We start from the raw sequence: 14,661 nt of genomic DNA, 5'->3' as shown, positions 1-14,661 counted from the left end.
GACCCATTCAGTTCTATTTAGGTTAAATCAAATTGTAAAATAAAACCGACTAATGTGGAGAAACAGTATATATTTCAAAACTGCCAAAATAAAATATTTTTATCAAAAGTGGAAACACCAGCTTCTCTTTTGCAGTCAACTTGAGAGTGGATAATTAAAAAAATCTATTAAGTTTTCCTCCCCAGCATCCTTGAAATTGTAGTGGCAATATAAAGAAAGCTACCTATAAAAAAGAAGCTCTATTAAATGGTATTCAAGGGAGCGAGAAATGATGATAAGAATGATAAGCTGTTTCTATAAGAACATATACACCTAATAAATGGCAGTTAATAAAATGATTTCTATTAATAAAAACATGGAAAAACTGTCAGATAAATAATTCTGTATTGATACATTTTTTAGCTACAAAGTCTCTATAAGTTAGGAAAATTTTGTGAGCATAGTGATTATTTATTTTTCAGTTGAATGAATCAGTATTCAAAGGTAACAGAATACATTACCTGTGCAGATATTCTAAGAAATATAAACTGCTAATCTGTATGAAAAATTCCATGATTATATATGAAAAGCAATAAAATACTTGATGACATACTGACTACAATTTTCCCATTAAGTTCATACTACCCACGACATTATATTATACCACAGTTGCTGTAAAAATAGTTACTAACGTGAATCTTCAAAAAAAATAATTTGATTATTTTAAGATTAACAACAGTGGTCAGAAAAATTTAAAAAGGTTTACCAAGAGTACTTAAGTATTTTTAATCTTGAAAAGCTTATTTGAAAAGCTTTTAAATGGGTAGTTTTTCAAATAGACTTTCATAAATTATTTGGAGAATTATTTGGGTTGGGAAAAGAGTGGATAAAGGCAACTTAAATTCTTGTCTAATAAAAACCAATATGCATTCCTTGATTATTATATGGAAAACGAATCATGAGCCTTGTCAATCTTTTGAAACCTTTATACTGTCATAATAAAAACTTCAGACAGATAATGTTAGACAAATAACATAACTTATGAAGCTTATTTCCATATTGCACAAATGAAAAAAGCAAAGCAGACAGAATCATCTGAGGGTACAGAAATGCTAATCATTATTCAGAGGTTTTTTTTTGTCTTTTTTTTTTTTAACCAACCATTTAGTAAAGCTCAGAGATAATTGAAGCAGGTACAATTACTTAGGTTTTCAAATACTCTAAGTTCATGGTTTGTATAGATATGTTTGTTTCTTTCAAGTTTCAGCTTTTCAAAGCTGGAACTCAGCAGAGCAACTGTGAATGAGCAGGATTACTGTGGAAATAAGCAATCCAAAAAATATTGTCAAAGAAAAATTGAAAATTGAAATTAATTCAGACTATCAATGAGTTATTAAACCTACAAAATGCTTATAGCATACGTTTCCATTAGTGGATACCAGTATTTATTTAGGGGCTAGCAAATGTTAGATTCTTTTCTAAACTAGTTAATTACAATGTAAAAAGAGCTACATTTTTAAAATTATTTTTTATTAATGAACTCTCTCTTTAAGGACTAAAAAAAGTATTCCCTCTTCCCAAGTCAAATTATCTTCTTTTAATGTTATTGTGTTGGATCCAATAATATTCTTTGGATAATCTGGACTATCAGCTACTACAACTTTAAAAAGTTCTGTTTCAAGTTATTAGTTTCCTGAGCTAGCTGAAGTTATGCACTGGGAAAAAAGTTTAAGACAGTTGAATTCCCTCTCTTGACATGAGTGACATAAAATAAGAATTTCAAGAAACTGAAATACTAAGCAAAATCATATAAAACTAATGTTAAGGAAAGGCTTTTTAGAAAAGGGTCACTATATGCCTACAAAAATCTTCTTCCTAATAATAGAAAAAAACCAAGAGAGAAGGGAGATAACAGTAGGTAAAGAAAACAAGAGATTCTATTCCCATATAAGCAGCTCATTGAAAAAAGTCAAATCCTGTTTACAAGGCTGTCCTCAGGTAACCTATAGAATTTAAAAGACCACAACATATTTATTTTCTAGGATTAAATAAGAATATGATAAAGATCCATAACCAACACTGTTCAAGTTCTGACTACTCTGTATATATTATGGATTTCTATTTACTTTTACCCAACACCTACTACGTTATAAGGATCTCATTGAATCCTCCCAACAAGTATATGAGAAATTTTATTCTTTCATTTTATAGATGAGGACACAAGTTACTTTACTGGGAGAGGAAAGACAGTAACGGCAGAGCTAGGACTCACTCATGAATCTGGGTGACTAGCACTAGCCGCTCCACATACCGCCTTGCTAAACCACTGTCTTTGACCTTCACCATTCGTGCAAGACTAGGTTACACTGGCTCAGCACTGATCCACAAGTGAGCTATGGAATTATGATGCTGAGAGAGTTTTGGTTTCTTCACTGAAAAACTGGGCTCTGATTAAAAAAAAAAAAAAAAGTGAGCACTACATACTACTGCTTGTCATTGCATTGAAATCCTAGGGCCGTCTAGTATAGGGATCAGGAAAATCAGTTTTGGGTGCCAAATCTACTAGTAATTATTGCTATCTTTTAGACAAGTCACTTAGCCAAGTGGGTGTCGTTTTGTTTTTTTAAATATCTGAAGTGAAAGTGAAGGAGCTGAACGGATAGGCCCCGCTTGAACATTACAATCAAATCCGAACATGAATGGCGCACTCACTGTGTGCTCGGCAGCGGCCGGCTACCGAGGATCCGCACGTACTCGTATGTAAACCTCGCCTCTCGTAATTTAAGTCCAACTCATTTTTTGTCTTGTATTGAAGGTTAAACAAATTAATAACCAGACATCATGGAACTCTTAGAAAAAGAGTTCTAACTGATGAGTTTATAATAGTTTAGATATTAACTCAAACATTTCTGACCCCGGTGGATTGACTTATGCATATATGTATGTATGTATGTATGTATGTATGTATATATGTATGTATATATGCGCGGTAGATGTGGGAGAAAGTGGAAGAATGCAGAGATACCACTTAATGTCCGGTGACTATTTTAAAGGTGCATTAAAGGTCTGGATCACCTTCACTGAAAGGTAAGGGACTGTATTTTAGTGAATGAGGTTAGAAAAACTGCTTCAACTTTCATTACACAGTCTGAATTCATGGACAGAAATAATATCCTTTACCATAAATATCGGTCGTTATAAAATGTCTGAGACTTGGCGGAGAAAAAAGAAAATCTCACAGCCTACCAATCCCAGATGAACATACGTCAGCCAGCCTTTCTCAACTAGCGTTCTGGGAGAGAATCAAGCCTAACACCCGGAGGCATCTATAGAGTAATGAGTAACTTCCTTCCTCTGTATCTAGAATTACACTAGTTATGTAAAATCCTTGAGAAAAATTAAGAAAATCATTTTCTGTGTTTTGTTGATCAGAATAGAAATTCTGGTTGAACTCATTATTTGGCCAGCACTGAACAGCTGCTTACCACTGCAAACAGAAGAGGTGATGTTGTACAGAAAAGGATAAAACTGCATACAGCGAATCAACTTCAGGCTGCTTTCACACTCTGGGCATTTGGTAGTTAATTTCAAAGCCTGTCTAAAGGCCTCAAGTGCCCCACTGATATTCTTCAGAGCAAGGTAAGCATTTCCCAGGCTCAGAAAGGTCAGGGGCTGGAAAAAAAAAATCAACAAAATGTTAATAAATTAATATTTTCTGAGTTACAAAACCTTTACAGTGCAGGTGTTTTGGCTTTTTTTTCTTTTGGTTACCACATAAAAATTAATGGCTAACTGTCCATTTTATTTACATTGGCCAATTCTAAACTGTATAACACAAATATAAATTTATCTTTTACCTTTTTACTGAAATAGAAAATACATAGTGTGTAATGTACCCTAAAGTGCACAGGTCTATGAATTTCTATATATGTATATCTCTGTAAACACCACTCATCTCAAGATATAAAACATTTAAAAACATTTCTAGTACTCCAGGAGTTCCATTGGGCAACTCAACCCCAACCCCAGAGGTAACCACTGTTGTGAGGTTGTGACTTCTTTCACCATTGATTAGCTTTGCCTGTTCATGAACTTCATATATATGGAATTAAACAGCATGTTCTCCTATGTGTATATACAATAGGTACCCTTTTGTAGCTTCTTTCACACAACACAATAACTAAGATTCAAGGAATTGAATATTTTTGTGTATCAGTAGTTCATTCTTTTTTAAAATTGATGTGTAATGTTTCAACATGTGAATATACTACAGTTTCTTCATCTATTCTCCTACTGACAGCGATCTGGACTGTCTCCAGTTTTTAGCCATTATGAATAAAGCTACTATCAACATTCTTGTAAATGTCTTTTGATAGGTGTATGTACTCATTTTCCTTGGGTATATAGTTAACAGTGGGTCTTCAGGTGGGCATATATTTAGTTTTAGGAGACACAACCAAATAGTTTTTCAAAGTGAATGTAGAAACCCACACTCCTACCATCAAGTATGAGAGCATTCACTGACTTGATAGTGTCAGTCTTTTTAACTTGGCTGTTTTAGTGACATGCTGAAGTGGCATCTCACTGTGGCTTTCATTTACATTTCCCTAATTAGTAATGATGGTGAATATTTTTTCATGTACTTATTGGCCATTTGGATATCCTCATTTCTGAAGCGCCTGTTGTTTTCCCCATTTAAAAAATTGGATTGTCTTTTCCTTACTGATTTGAAGGAGTTCATATACATATATATATATATATATATATATATATATATATATATGTGTGTGTGTATACATATATACACATATATATACATACATATATACATATGTGTGTGTGTGTGTGTGTATATATATATATATATATACACACACACACACACACATATATATAAGCTTTGTTGGAAATATTTATTGCAAGTATCTTCTCCCAGTCTGTTCTATCACTTGTATTTTTACTCTCTTAATGGTATTTTTCAATAAATAGAAATTCTTAATTTTAATGAAGTTCAGTTTATATATTTTTTCTTTAATTATAGTTAGTGTTGGCTGCTATAAGGGAGGGTGTGTGGGGGGATGGGTGAGAAAGGTGAAGGCATTAGGAAGTATAAATTGGTAGTTACAAAACAGTCACAGGAATGTGAAATACAGTATGGGGAATATAGTCAATAATATTGTAAAAACTATGTATAGTGTCAGATGAGGACTAGATTTATTGGGGGAATCACTTCATAAATTATATAAATGCCTAACTACTACACTGTATACCTGAAACTAATATAAAATAATACCCAATGTAAATTATAATTAAAAAAACATATATTCATGGAATGGAATGTACAGTACAGGGAATAGTCAGTAGTATTGTAATAGCTATGTACGGTGTCAGATGGGGGTAGTGGACTTGTGGGTTATCACTTTGTGAGGGGTATAAATGTCTAATCACTATGTTGTTTTGTACACATGAAACTAATAAAAAAATTACAGAAATTCATAATGAAAGAAAATTAAAAGTATTTTTAGGAAATAGAATTGTTTTCATGCTTCTAATATTTTCTGAAGTATTAAACTTAAGTAGAGCCAAAAAAAATTATAGTTAGTGTTTTTTGAAATCTTTGCCTACTGTAAGGTGATGAAGACTTTTCCCTATGTTTTCATCAAGAAGCTTTATTGCTTTATCTTTCACATTTTGGTACATGATTCATCTCAAATTAACTTTGTGAATGACGTGAGGTAGGAGTCAAGGTTCATTTCCTTTTCCACAGGGGCTATCCAAGTACACCAGCACTACTTATTGAAAAACCAAAATGTCCTCTCACCACCAACAGAACTACAGGTGAGCCTCTGTCATAAATCAGGTGAACACATACGTACGGGCCTATTTCTAATTTCTCTATTGTTGTTCCGTTGCTATATTTGAGCATCCTTGTGCCAATATCATACTGACTTAATTACACCAACTCCTGAAATGTAGTAATGTAAGCCTTCCAACTCTTTTTGTTTCACTCCTCATCCCCCAAATTTTTGGTTTTTCTAGATGCACTTCTATGTAGATTTTAGAATCATCTCACCAATTTATACACACACATACATGCAAATGCTGGGAGTTTGGGACTGAATTGAATCTCTAAATCAATTTGGAGAGAACTTACATCTTAATATTGAATCTTCCAGTCCATTAACACGATGGGGATCTCCACTTATTTAGGCCGTCTTCCTCTTAGCAATGCTTTGTAATCAGTTTAGAAATCTTGAACATCTTCTTTTAGATTTATGTCTACGTATCAGATTTTTTTGATGCTATTATAGTTTTTGTATTCTATTTTCCAATTGTTTATTGAGGAAATAAACTTTTTTAATAAGCAGCCCAAAGTATTCAGTTTAGATTGTTTTAGTGGAAATACATAGTATTTTGTATTTGCTTGTGTACAAACCATTTATTCCACACTTACTTTATCATTAAAAATATTTTTAAAGATCTAAGAACATTTTATTCTCAAATTCACAATATATACCTATGAAAAGCAACACCTATAATTTATCCGACTACTTGCTTTTGATTCAGGCTATTTGGTCATCCAAAATGTTTCACTATAAATAAGCCATGGTGTACAAAATATTCCAGATTAAAGAGGCCTAATCCAGGTAGCTCTCAGATTACATTGAAAGGATTATTTAGTGGTTTACATCCAAATACAAAATTAAATCCTATACTTTGATTTCAAAAGTGTCCTTATATTTTGCATACAGAAACAAAATGTAACTATCCCTCTGATCAGAATGATGGCTGTGCAAATATCTTGTATTGAGACAAACTAGTAAGCGTTTTGGAAAAAAAGATGAATTTTCATCAATTCATCCAGAAAATAATTACTGAATATCCACGAATGTTTCAGACACTATTTTAAACACTGGGGATACAGCAGAAAATAAGAGATAAAGTCCCGCTTTTGTGGACCTTATAGTCTAGTGTCACACAATTGTGAAGATGTGACAGAGAAAAGTACGGCAGGGGACAGACATGACAGACATCAGTAGTCCTACAGTGGGGAAGGGTGTGCCATTTTAAATAGAGTAGTAATGGAAGGACGTACTGAGATGTTAGAGTTTGTAAAAGATTTTAAGGAGATGAAGGAGCAAGCTATGAAGACTCTTGGAGGGGTGAAGTATTCCATGCAGAGAGAATACAAAGTGCAAAGGCCCTGAGGTGCGAGCTTGGCTTGCATGTTCAAGGAACTGCAAAGAGGCATGTGAGGCTAGAATAGAATAAGCAAAGGTATGATCCCATGGAGATGAGGTCAAAAAAGAAACAAGGTCATGTAGGACCTTCTACACCATTATCAATTCTTATCGTTTACTGTGAGTCACATGGAGAATCACCGAGGGATGAGAACAGAGAGGACATCGGATTTTTTGTAAGATTCTCACTGGTTGCTGTATTGTGAATAGACTGTAGGGAGACAGAGGCCAAAAACAGAGAAGCTAGTTAGGAGGCTACTGGAAAAGTTCTGATAAAAGATAATGGTGGTCTGGATCAGATAGCAGTGGAGATGATGATAAATAGTGAAATTCTAAAATTCTAGGTATATTTTGAAAATAGAATCAGCAGGTTAGCTAATCAACTGAATTTGCCCTGAGAGAAGAAAAAAGGTATACAGAATGGCTCTAAGTTTTTGACCTGGGTTACTGGCATTTCCTCAAATGGGGAAGCCAGAGAAGGACAAATTAGAACAATGTTAAGGAGCTTAGTTTTGGCCTTTAGTTTTAGAGTGTGCTTTAGATATCCAAGCAGAGATGTCAAATAAACTCCTGGATAAAGGAGTCTGGAGCTCAGAGCAAAGGTGATACGTAACAGAACAGGGAAAGAATAGTGCTCTCAAGATACGGTGCTGGAACAACTGGGTATCTATTATGGACAGGAAGTTTGATGAATGAACTTTGATCCCTACCTCACATCATAAAGAAAATTTAACTTGAAATGGATCATAAACCTAAACGTAAAACGTAAAACTATAAAACATCTAGAAGACAACATAGGAAAAGATATTTGTATGTTTGAAAGTTAACTATTAATATTTAAAGACAAGTCATAGAGAACACAAATTAGAACTGATTTTTTTCTCATGAGGACACCTTACATCTAACAATAGAAATCAAAAGAGAAAAGATCGACAAATTTAAAGGTAATTTTAAAAAGCTGATACAAAGGCAAAGAGAGAAAATATTTTTAACATATGACAGATGGAGTTAAAGACTTTATTGTATGAAGAGTTCATATAAAATAAAAAAATGAAATTCTAACAAAATAAGCAAAATGCACACATGAAATTTTACGCTTAAAATACAATTAAAAGATAAAGAAACTTATGTTGCAATAGAGAAGTGAATTTTTCTAAAGTAAACTTGTTTTACAAACGTAAATTCAGAGGCAGTGAGACACGACTAAAGGTGTGAGCTCTGTGGTCCATCTCCCTGAGTTCAAATCCAAACTCTGACTTTTGGTAAATCTCTGAGTTTTTTTAATCTATCAACTGGGTAGATTTTAGCTTATAGGGTTGTTGTGAGGATCAAATGAGTTAGTACATGTACAGTGCTCAGTATGATACCTGGCTCTAGCAAACAATCAATACAAGTTAGCAGTTCTTTTAATTCTGGTGAAGATACAGGTGAAAATAATATTTTTAGATCTTATGGCAATATATATTAGTTCAAATCTTTTGGTAGACTAGTTGCATTTTGTATCACAGCCATCAAAATGTTCATTCTCTTATTGACTTAGCAATTCCAGTGCTAGCAATCTTTACTAAGAAAATTATCTGGAATACAGAAAAGGTCTTATGCAGGAAACCATATTGGTAATAGCTACGTACTATCAGTAACCTAAATACCCAACATTAGAGAGTAAGCTGTGATCTACCAGTTCTTTGAAACTTTATACAACCACTTACCTTGATAGCTATAAAAACTATGTAGTAATAAATTATTTTTATATAATAAGTTTTAAAGATCACCAGTACAGTAGAGTTGCAACACTATGAAATACCTACATAGAAGAAAAGCTTACAAGAAAATACCTCCAAATGTTGACAGTTGGTGGGGGTGGAGTGCTGATTAAAGTTTATTTGGGGGGTATTTACCCTGATCCATTGATTTATCTTTTTATGCTTGTTGTAGTACCACAGTTTTTAACAACTGAAATTTTAGTTTAACATTCAAATATAGAGAGACAACTAATCTGTAAAGGAACCTTTTTCCCTTCAGAAGAACACTGCCTAATTGCCTTGGCTGGTGGCAGTAGAAAGCAAATACAGCTGCACTGAGCATTCCATCTGGGTGCCTGCTTCATCGCATCCCTTACGTAGCATCTGTTCCCACTGTACCCACACCTGGCAGACAGTAAATGTGAGATATATTTGAGGTACGTCTTTAGTAACTTGACCTATGGTATAGCATAGCAATTGTAAACTTTTGCCTAAAATTCAGGTGTGAATTTGTATATTTCAAAGGACACTCTTAACAGGAAATATTTTCTTCTCATTACTTCAAATAAAACAAACCATTCATGCAAACTCTTTCTAAAAGTTTCTCTGGATAGAAAACTTACAAACATGTAGACACTAGGTATAGAAGCAATTTAATTTTTGTATTGATTATAACTGTGTTTCATCAAACCTAAGATGTCATCAATTGGGACATCTTATTTCAGAGATGTTAATATACGAAAAAAAAAGTGGTACCTTAGAAACTATGAAGTAGACTAATTAACAGCAAAGCAGCGATGCTAACTCCACAGACTGCATGGGGAGGTTCAGGGTTTAAATATCAATCTCCCTGTCTATTCTTATCAGAACAACCTTTGAACTGTGATCTGGCCTGGTTGGTATACAAATATCTATAAATTAAAGTTGCAAAACAGCATAATATTAAGTAGTGTGCATGGTGCGATGAGTGGGATAAAGTATAAACCAGATCAGACTGACATAAAAACGTGGCAGTGTATCTTTAGCAGCTATGTGATACTTATTTAAATGTACGTAAGTTTCTGAAAAATTAACCGTATAATTATAAATTTCACTCATTTAAAAATAAAGCAATGAACACATCAAAAAGAAAACAAAACAAAATCTGTTTTATGCCCTCTCAAAATATTCAAATTCTACTCTGAATTTGAGTTCCGCCCACATGGTGTCTGTAGCTACAAAGAAACATAAAAGCTCACCTCAGAACTATTGATGGCCAAAGCCTGAAGTAGCAGCTTAGTGGCATCCAGATGAAGGCCATAGTGGATCAAAAGGTTGGCCAAGTTCACAAGAGGGATGTCCTGGTATTGAAGTGGAGCTAAATTCAAAGCCCTCTGAAGACAAGCAATAGCGAAAGTGCTATTTCCGACCGCTCTCCAGTAGAGTCCGGCTTCATTGAGTATCAGCCAGATAGGAGCGTTTGGCTGAAAAACCCCAAAACACTTCCGTTAACACAAGAATACAGTACTTGTTCAGAAAAGGATTTTTAATATGTGCATTTTAAGTTTTAATTACAATTACTAAGCATTTAAATTTCAGATGTCTGAGGTATGGCTCACCTTATTGATAGCGTGAAATAAGAAAGACCCAATTTCTTCTTCTGGGATGGTATAGTTATTAATACGGGAAAGCAAAATCTGAAAACATCAAAAGGAAGACTGACTCAATTGAAAATAGTAGGGAAGACATTTGAAAAGAATTTCTACAGACAGCAGTCTCTATGTGAGCTCCTCAGGAACAGCTATTTTGCATAGATATTTATAATCATATAACACGAGGCCATTGACATACCAACAGGTGTTGACCTGCTCACATGTATGCCCTAGTTTCCTATAACCACGAAAAGACACATACCCCATATACATACTAAGGTGATCTACCACACCCCTTTAGAGTCAACCTAAGTGTCCAGAACCAATGGAGAAACTGTTCAGAAGACCACAGCATGCGATACCTGATGCAATAAAAATACCTGTTATCTTTCCTAGCTGGAAAAGCACCAAATCCTCAATGAATCTGCTTCACATTCTTGCAGCATGCATGTAACTGAGAACAACTCTCAGGCAGGGACCCCAGTCTGTTTATCTTTGTATTCCCAGCATGCAAAACAGTGCCTGGCACATGTTTTTCTGCCTCAGTAAATGTTTGTTGAGTGAAAGTAGTAACTGTTTATAGTTTGTAAATAAAATTTAAAAAACGTTTGTTGTGACGGTCTGTTTTTTTATAAAAAGGTAATTTTTTTCATTTGTGTCTTGGGAATGGTATGAAATATAGAATTTATACTTATAATAAAGCACTCCTAGTTATATATAACTAACAGGATTAAAGGAAACAAAGTAACAGAACTTATTTATAATGTTTGCAAAGTGGTTAGCCAATCAATACAAATTTCATGAGGACCTCATATAAGTCCAAAGCAGGGTTGATAAGGCCAGTGAAAGAATCTTCAAGCTTTCAAATAGGACCTTCTGGAGGTTTGAAGGATGTGACCCAAAGTGGTCAGAATGGTCTCCGTTAGGTAAGTGGAGAATTCTGTTACTCAGCTTTGTCACCTTCTTAGTGAGAGAGACGAACAGCACTTGGGTGGCCTAAGTGAACCGCAGCCCCGGGGAACACTTTCCGAGCACTCTTTCAATGGCATGACTGACTTCTTAAGGTGTTCACCAATTCTTTAACTCTACCCTTCAGTTTTATAAACTTAAAGCTCAACCACTGCCTTCTACCAGATTTTTGTTCCACCTAAGGGGCTTGTGAAGTCACCCGGAATGGACGGCAATAAACACCAGCCTAAGGGAGCCTTACTTTTCGTGCATGGTCGTCTGGCATTTTGGCTTTCAGATCCATGCGGACCTCTAATTCTTTGACTAAGTAGGACAGAGTCTGGCTTTTTCTGAAGTCAGTTACGGAACAGTCAGGGGTTTGGGCCTCCTCTTCGGAAGAATAATCATCACTGTTGAGTTCGTGGATCCTGGCACAAGAAAAAGGAACAGGATTCATATTTTCAAAGTTTGGGTGATGTCAAGATAAAGACTTAACCTTTCAAGTCCAAGGCTGGTGCTCTCAAAGAACCGTCAGACGCCAATCAGGCAGAATCAAGTGCTTTGCCAAATCCACCAGCACTTGCCTGAGTCCTTTGTTTTCCGGGGGTAGAAAATACGTGGGCAATTCTCCACCCGTAGGGACCCTCGGGTAGCTTTCCGCACAATCTGCTCTTTTAGGCCACAGAATATCCTGCTTGTCCTAATAAAAGAAGAAAAGTGCCTCATAAATGTCGTTGGAGTCAGTATTTCAACATGCTACATGCACTTCTACAAGAAAATAAATATACTGGGGTAATTAAACAACAATTTAGTATTTTAAGATAAATGTAGACACTGGTTGATTCTATAATGTTCCTTCTACTGCAGAGTTTGAGTCTAAGTCAGTAACTGCACCCACTTTATCATAGACTGGTTCAGGGCCGGTGAGACACTGAGACACGAGGAGAGGCTGGTTTGGGGTGCCTGGGAAAGAAAAGCCAGTCTTAGTTTCTTATGCCACAAAGGGACCAAAACCATGCTTCTCTAATGGCTGCGAGCTGTCATCTCATGACCATGAGGAAGACAAGCTTTAAGATGAAACTAATATCGTGACGGCAAATTTAAGGAAAGGAAAGAAATAGGTCACTAATGACATCCGTGGGCCACTGAATCAACCAAGCTTAAAGCATGCCCTATCTCTGGACTTCTTCTAATATAAGGCGAATTTTCTTTGGTTTAAGCCAATTTAAGGTGAAATCTGTGAATTGTACCTGAACATATGCTTTTAAAACTGGCACAGAAAATGACTTTTCCCCGAACTAAGAGCTTTTCTTTGCCAATGCCAAAGTTTAACACTTGTTTTTTGATTTGTAAAATGTTCATTTTTTTCTAAATATAAATAACACATACCAGAGGCTTAGTAAACTTACATCTTTTTTTTTTTTTTTTTTTAAAGATTTCATTGGTGAAGGGGAACAGGACTTTATTGGGGAACAGTGTGTATTTCCAGGACTTTTTTCCAAGTCAAGTTGTTGTCCTTTCAATCTTAGTTGTGGAGGGTGCAGCTCAGCTCCAGGTCCAGTTGCCGATGCTAGTTGCAGGGGGCACAGCCCACCATCCCTTGCGGGAGTTGAACCGGCAACCTTGTGGTTGAGAGGACGTGCTCCAACCAACTGAGCCATCCGGGAGCTCAGCGGCAGCTCAGCTCAAGGTGCCATGTTCAATTTTAGTTGCAGGGGGTGCTGCCCACCATCCCTTGTGGGACTCGAGGAATCGAACTGGCAACCTTGTGGTTGAGAGCCCACTGGCCCATGTGGGAATTGAACCGGCAGCCTTCGGAGTTAGGAGCACGGAGCTCCAACCGCCTGAGCCACCGGGCCGGCCCCAGTAAACTTTTATCTTGAAGCTATCAACTCTGGGGAATTTACAGTACACATAATTAAATCTAAGTGGCTATATTAATTGTATTAGAATGAAAACAATTGCATTCTGAAAATTTACCAGTGAATAAAAAATACCTGGTCTCTGTCCTCATACCTTGGTATTTCCATTGGCCAATATACAATTAGTTCTTAGCTAGCTGAGAAATACATCTTTATTAACTTGTTTACTGTCTGTATCTTCCGCTCAACTGTAAGCCCCAGCAGAGCAGGAATGTGTGTGCTATATTCATTGCACCAGCCTGGTCCACAGTTGGGAGCTCAATAAAAGAATGCTGATTAAACAGACGTATATACAAGCATACACTGAGGTCAAGTTGAGAAACTTGTTAGGGATGGTAATTATACTCAGAGCTCAGAGCTTGAATTGAAATCAGGGAGGCTAGCTGCTCTTCGTGATTGGGAAGAACTCAAGGCAGATCCTGGGCCTTACTTATTTACTACCTAGCAGAATGACTTCCAGTAATAGACGTTTAATAAGTGTGCTGAACTAAGCTGAACACTGATAGGGGCCATATTAATCAGTGAGGTTGAGGGCTACTGCTTTAAAAGAGCTTGTCTGTTTGAGAGAATTCCATCTATTAACTTACCCTATATGCATCAGAGTCCCTGCCCCAGATCCAGAGAATAGAATGGGCTACTGGAGAAGACTTGACCAAATCACTAATATCACTCTGATTTGCCTGAACCTCAAAGTTCACAGACATCATACTGGAAGTTGATGAATCCTCACCAAACTAGAAAATGAAAAGAAAAGTTTACAATCAAACTGGAAGTGGGAAAGGAGTTGTGACTAAGATTTAACTTACCCCGAAAACATTTAGCGAATACTCAAAATTAGTAGGAAATTAGAGAGCACGTCAGGAATAAAACAACCAGATCTTTTAATTCTCAGAACTATGCCCAATAGCATTTTCTCACAGATAACACATAGTTAGCAACTTTCAATCAACTATGCTATTGGACTGTTTTCCTTTCTTAGGTTTAATGACTAGCTGATTTAGAGGTTTGGCTCATTACTTCACTCCCCTAAAATGATCACTACTCTATAAAATTAGTGTGTTGTCGACAGAAGCAAGGGGACTTAAAGTGTTAAGAGTTTAACATAGCTATCACTTAGGCATTATAGACTATTGAACAATTAATTCTAAATATACATAGCCTTCCTCCAAACCAAGTAAAACAGTGTTTGATAGTCTCA

At 35.7% G+C, this 14,661-nt stretch overlaps 1 protein-coding gene across 2 annotated transcripts in view; it reads right to left on the bottom strand.

Annotated features, from left to right (window-relative positions):
- TTC17 (tetratricopeptide repeat domain 17) overlaps positions 1-14,661 on the bottom strand; it is a 96,650-nt gene that overhangs the window by 45,155 nt on the left and 36,834 nt on the right. For both annotated transcript variants that reach the window (XM_019746413.3, XM_019746414.3), the window contains exons 11-16: positions 14,051-14,197; positions 12,126-12,241; positions 11,804-11,969; positions 10,561-10,638; positions 10,201-10,425; positions 3,465-3,651 (exon numbers count right to left, since the gene is read on the bottom strand). In XM_019746413.3, the coding sequence (XP_019601972.2) occupies positions 3,465-3,651; positions 10,201-10,425; positions 10,561-10,638; positions 11,804-11,969; positions 12,126-12,241; positions 14,051-14,197 (919 nt within the window). The remainder of the gene's footprint in view (positions 1-3,464; positions 3,652-10,200; positions 10,426-10,560; positions 10,639-11,803; positions 11,970-12,125; positions 12,242-14,050; positions 14,198-14,661) is intronic.

The sequence above is a fragment of the Rhinolophus sinicus genome, chromosome 14 (genome assembly GCF_057876585.1).
Source record: "Rhinolophus sinicus isolate RSI-liver-muscle chromosome 14, RSI-T2T, whole genome shotgun sequence".
NCBI classification, from domain to species: Eukaryota; Metazoa; Chordata; class Mammalia; order Chiroptera; family Rhinolophidae; genus Rhinolophus; species Rhinolophus sinicus.
Note: the sequence above shows the minus strand (reverse complement) of the source record. Positions and strands in the feature narration are given on the sequence as shown.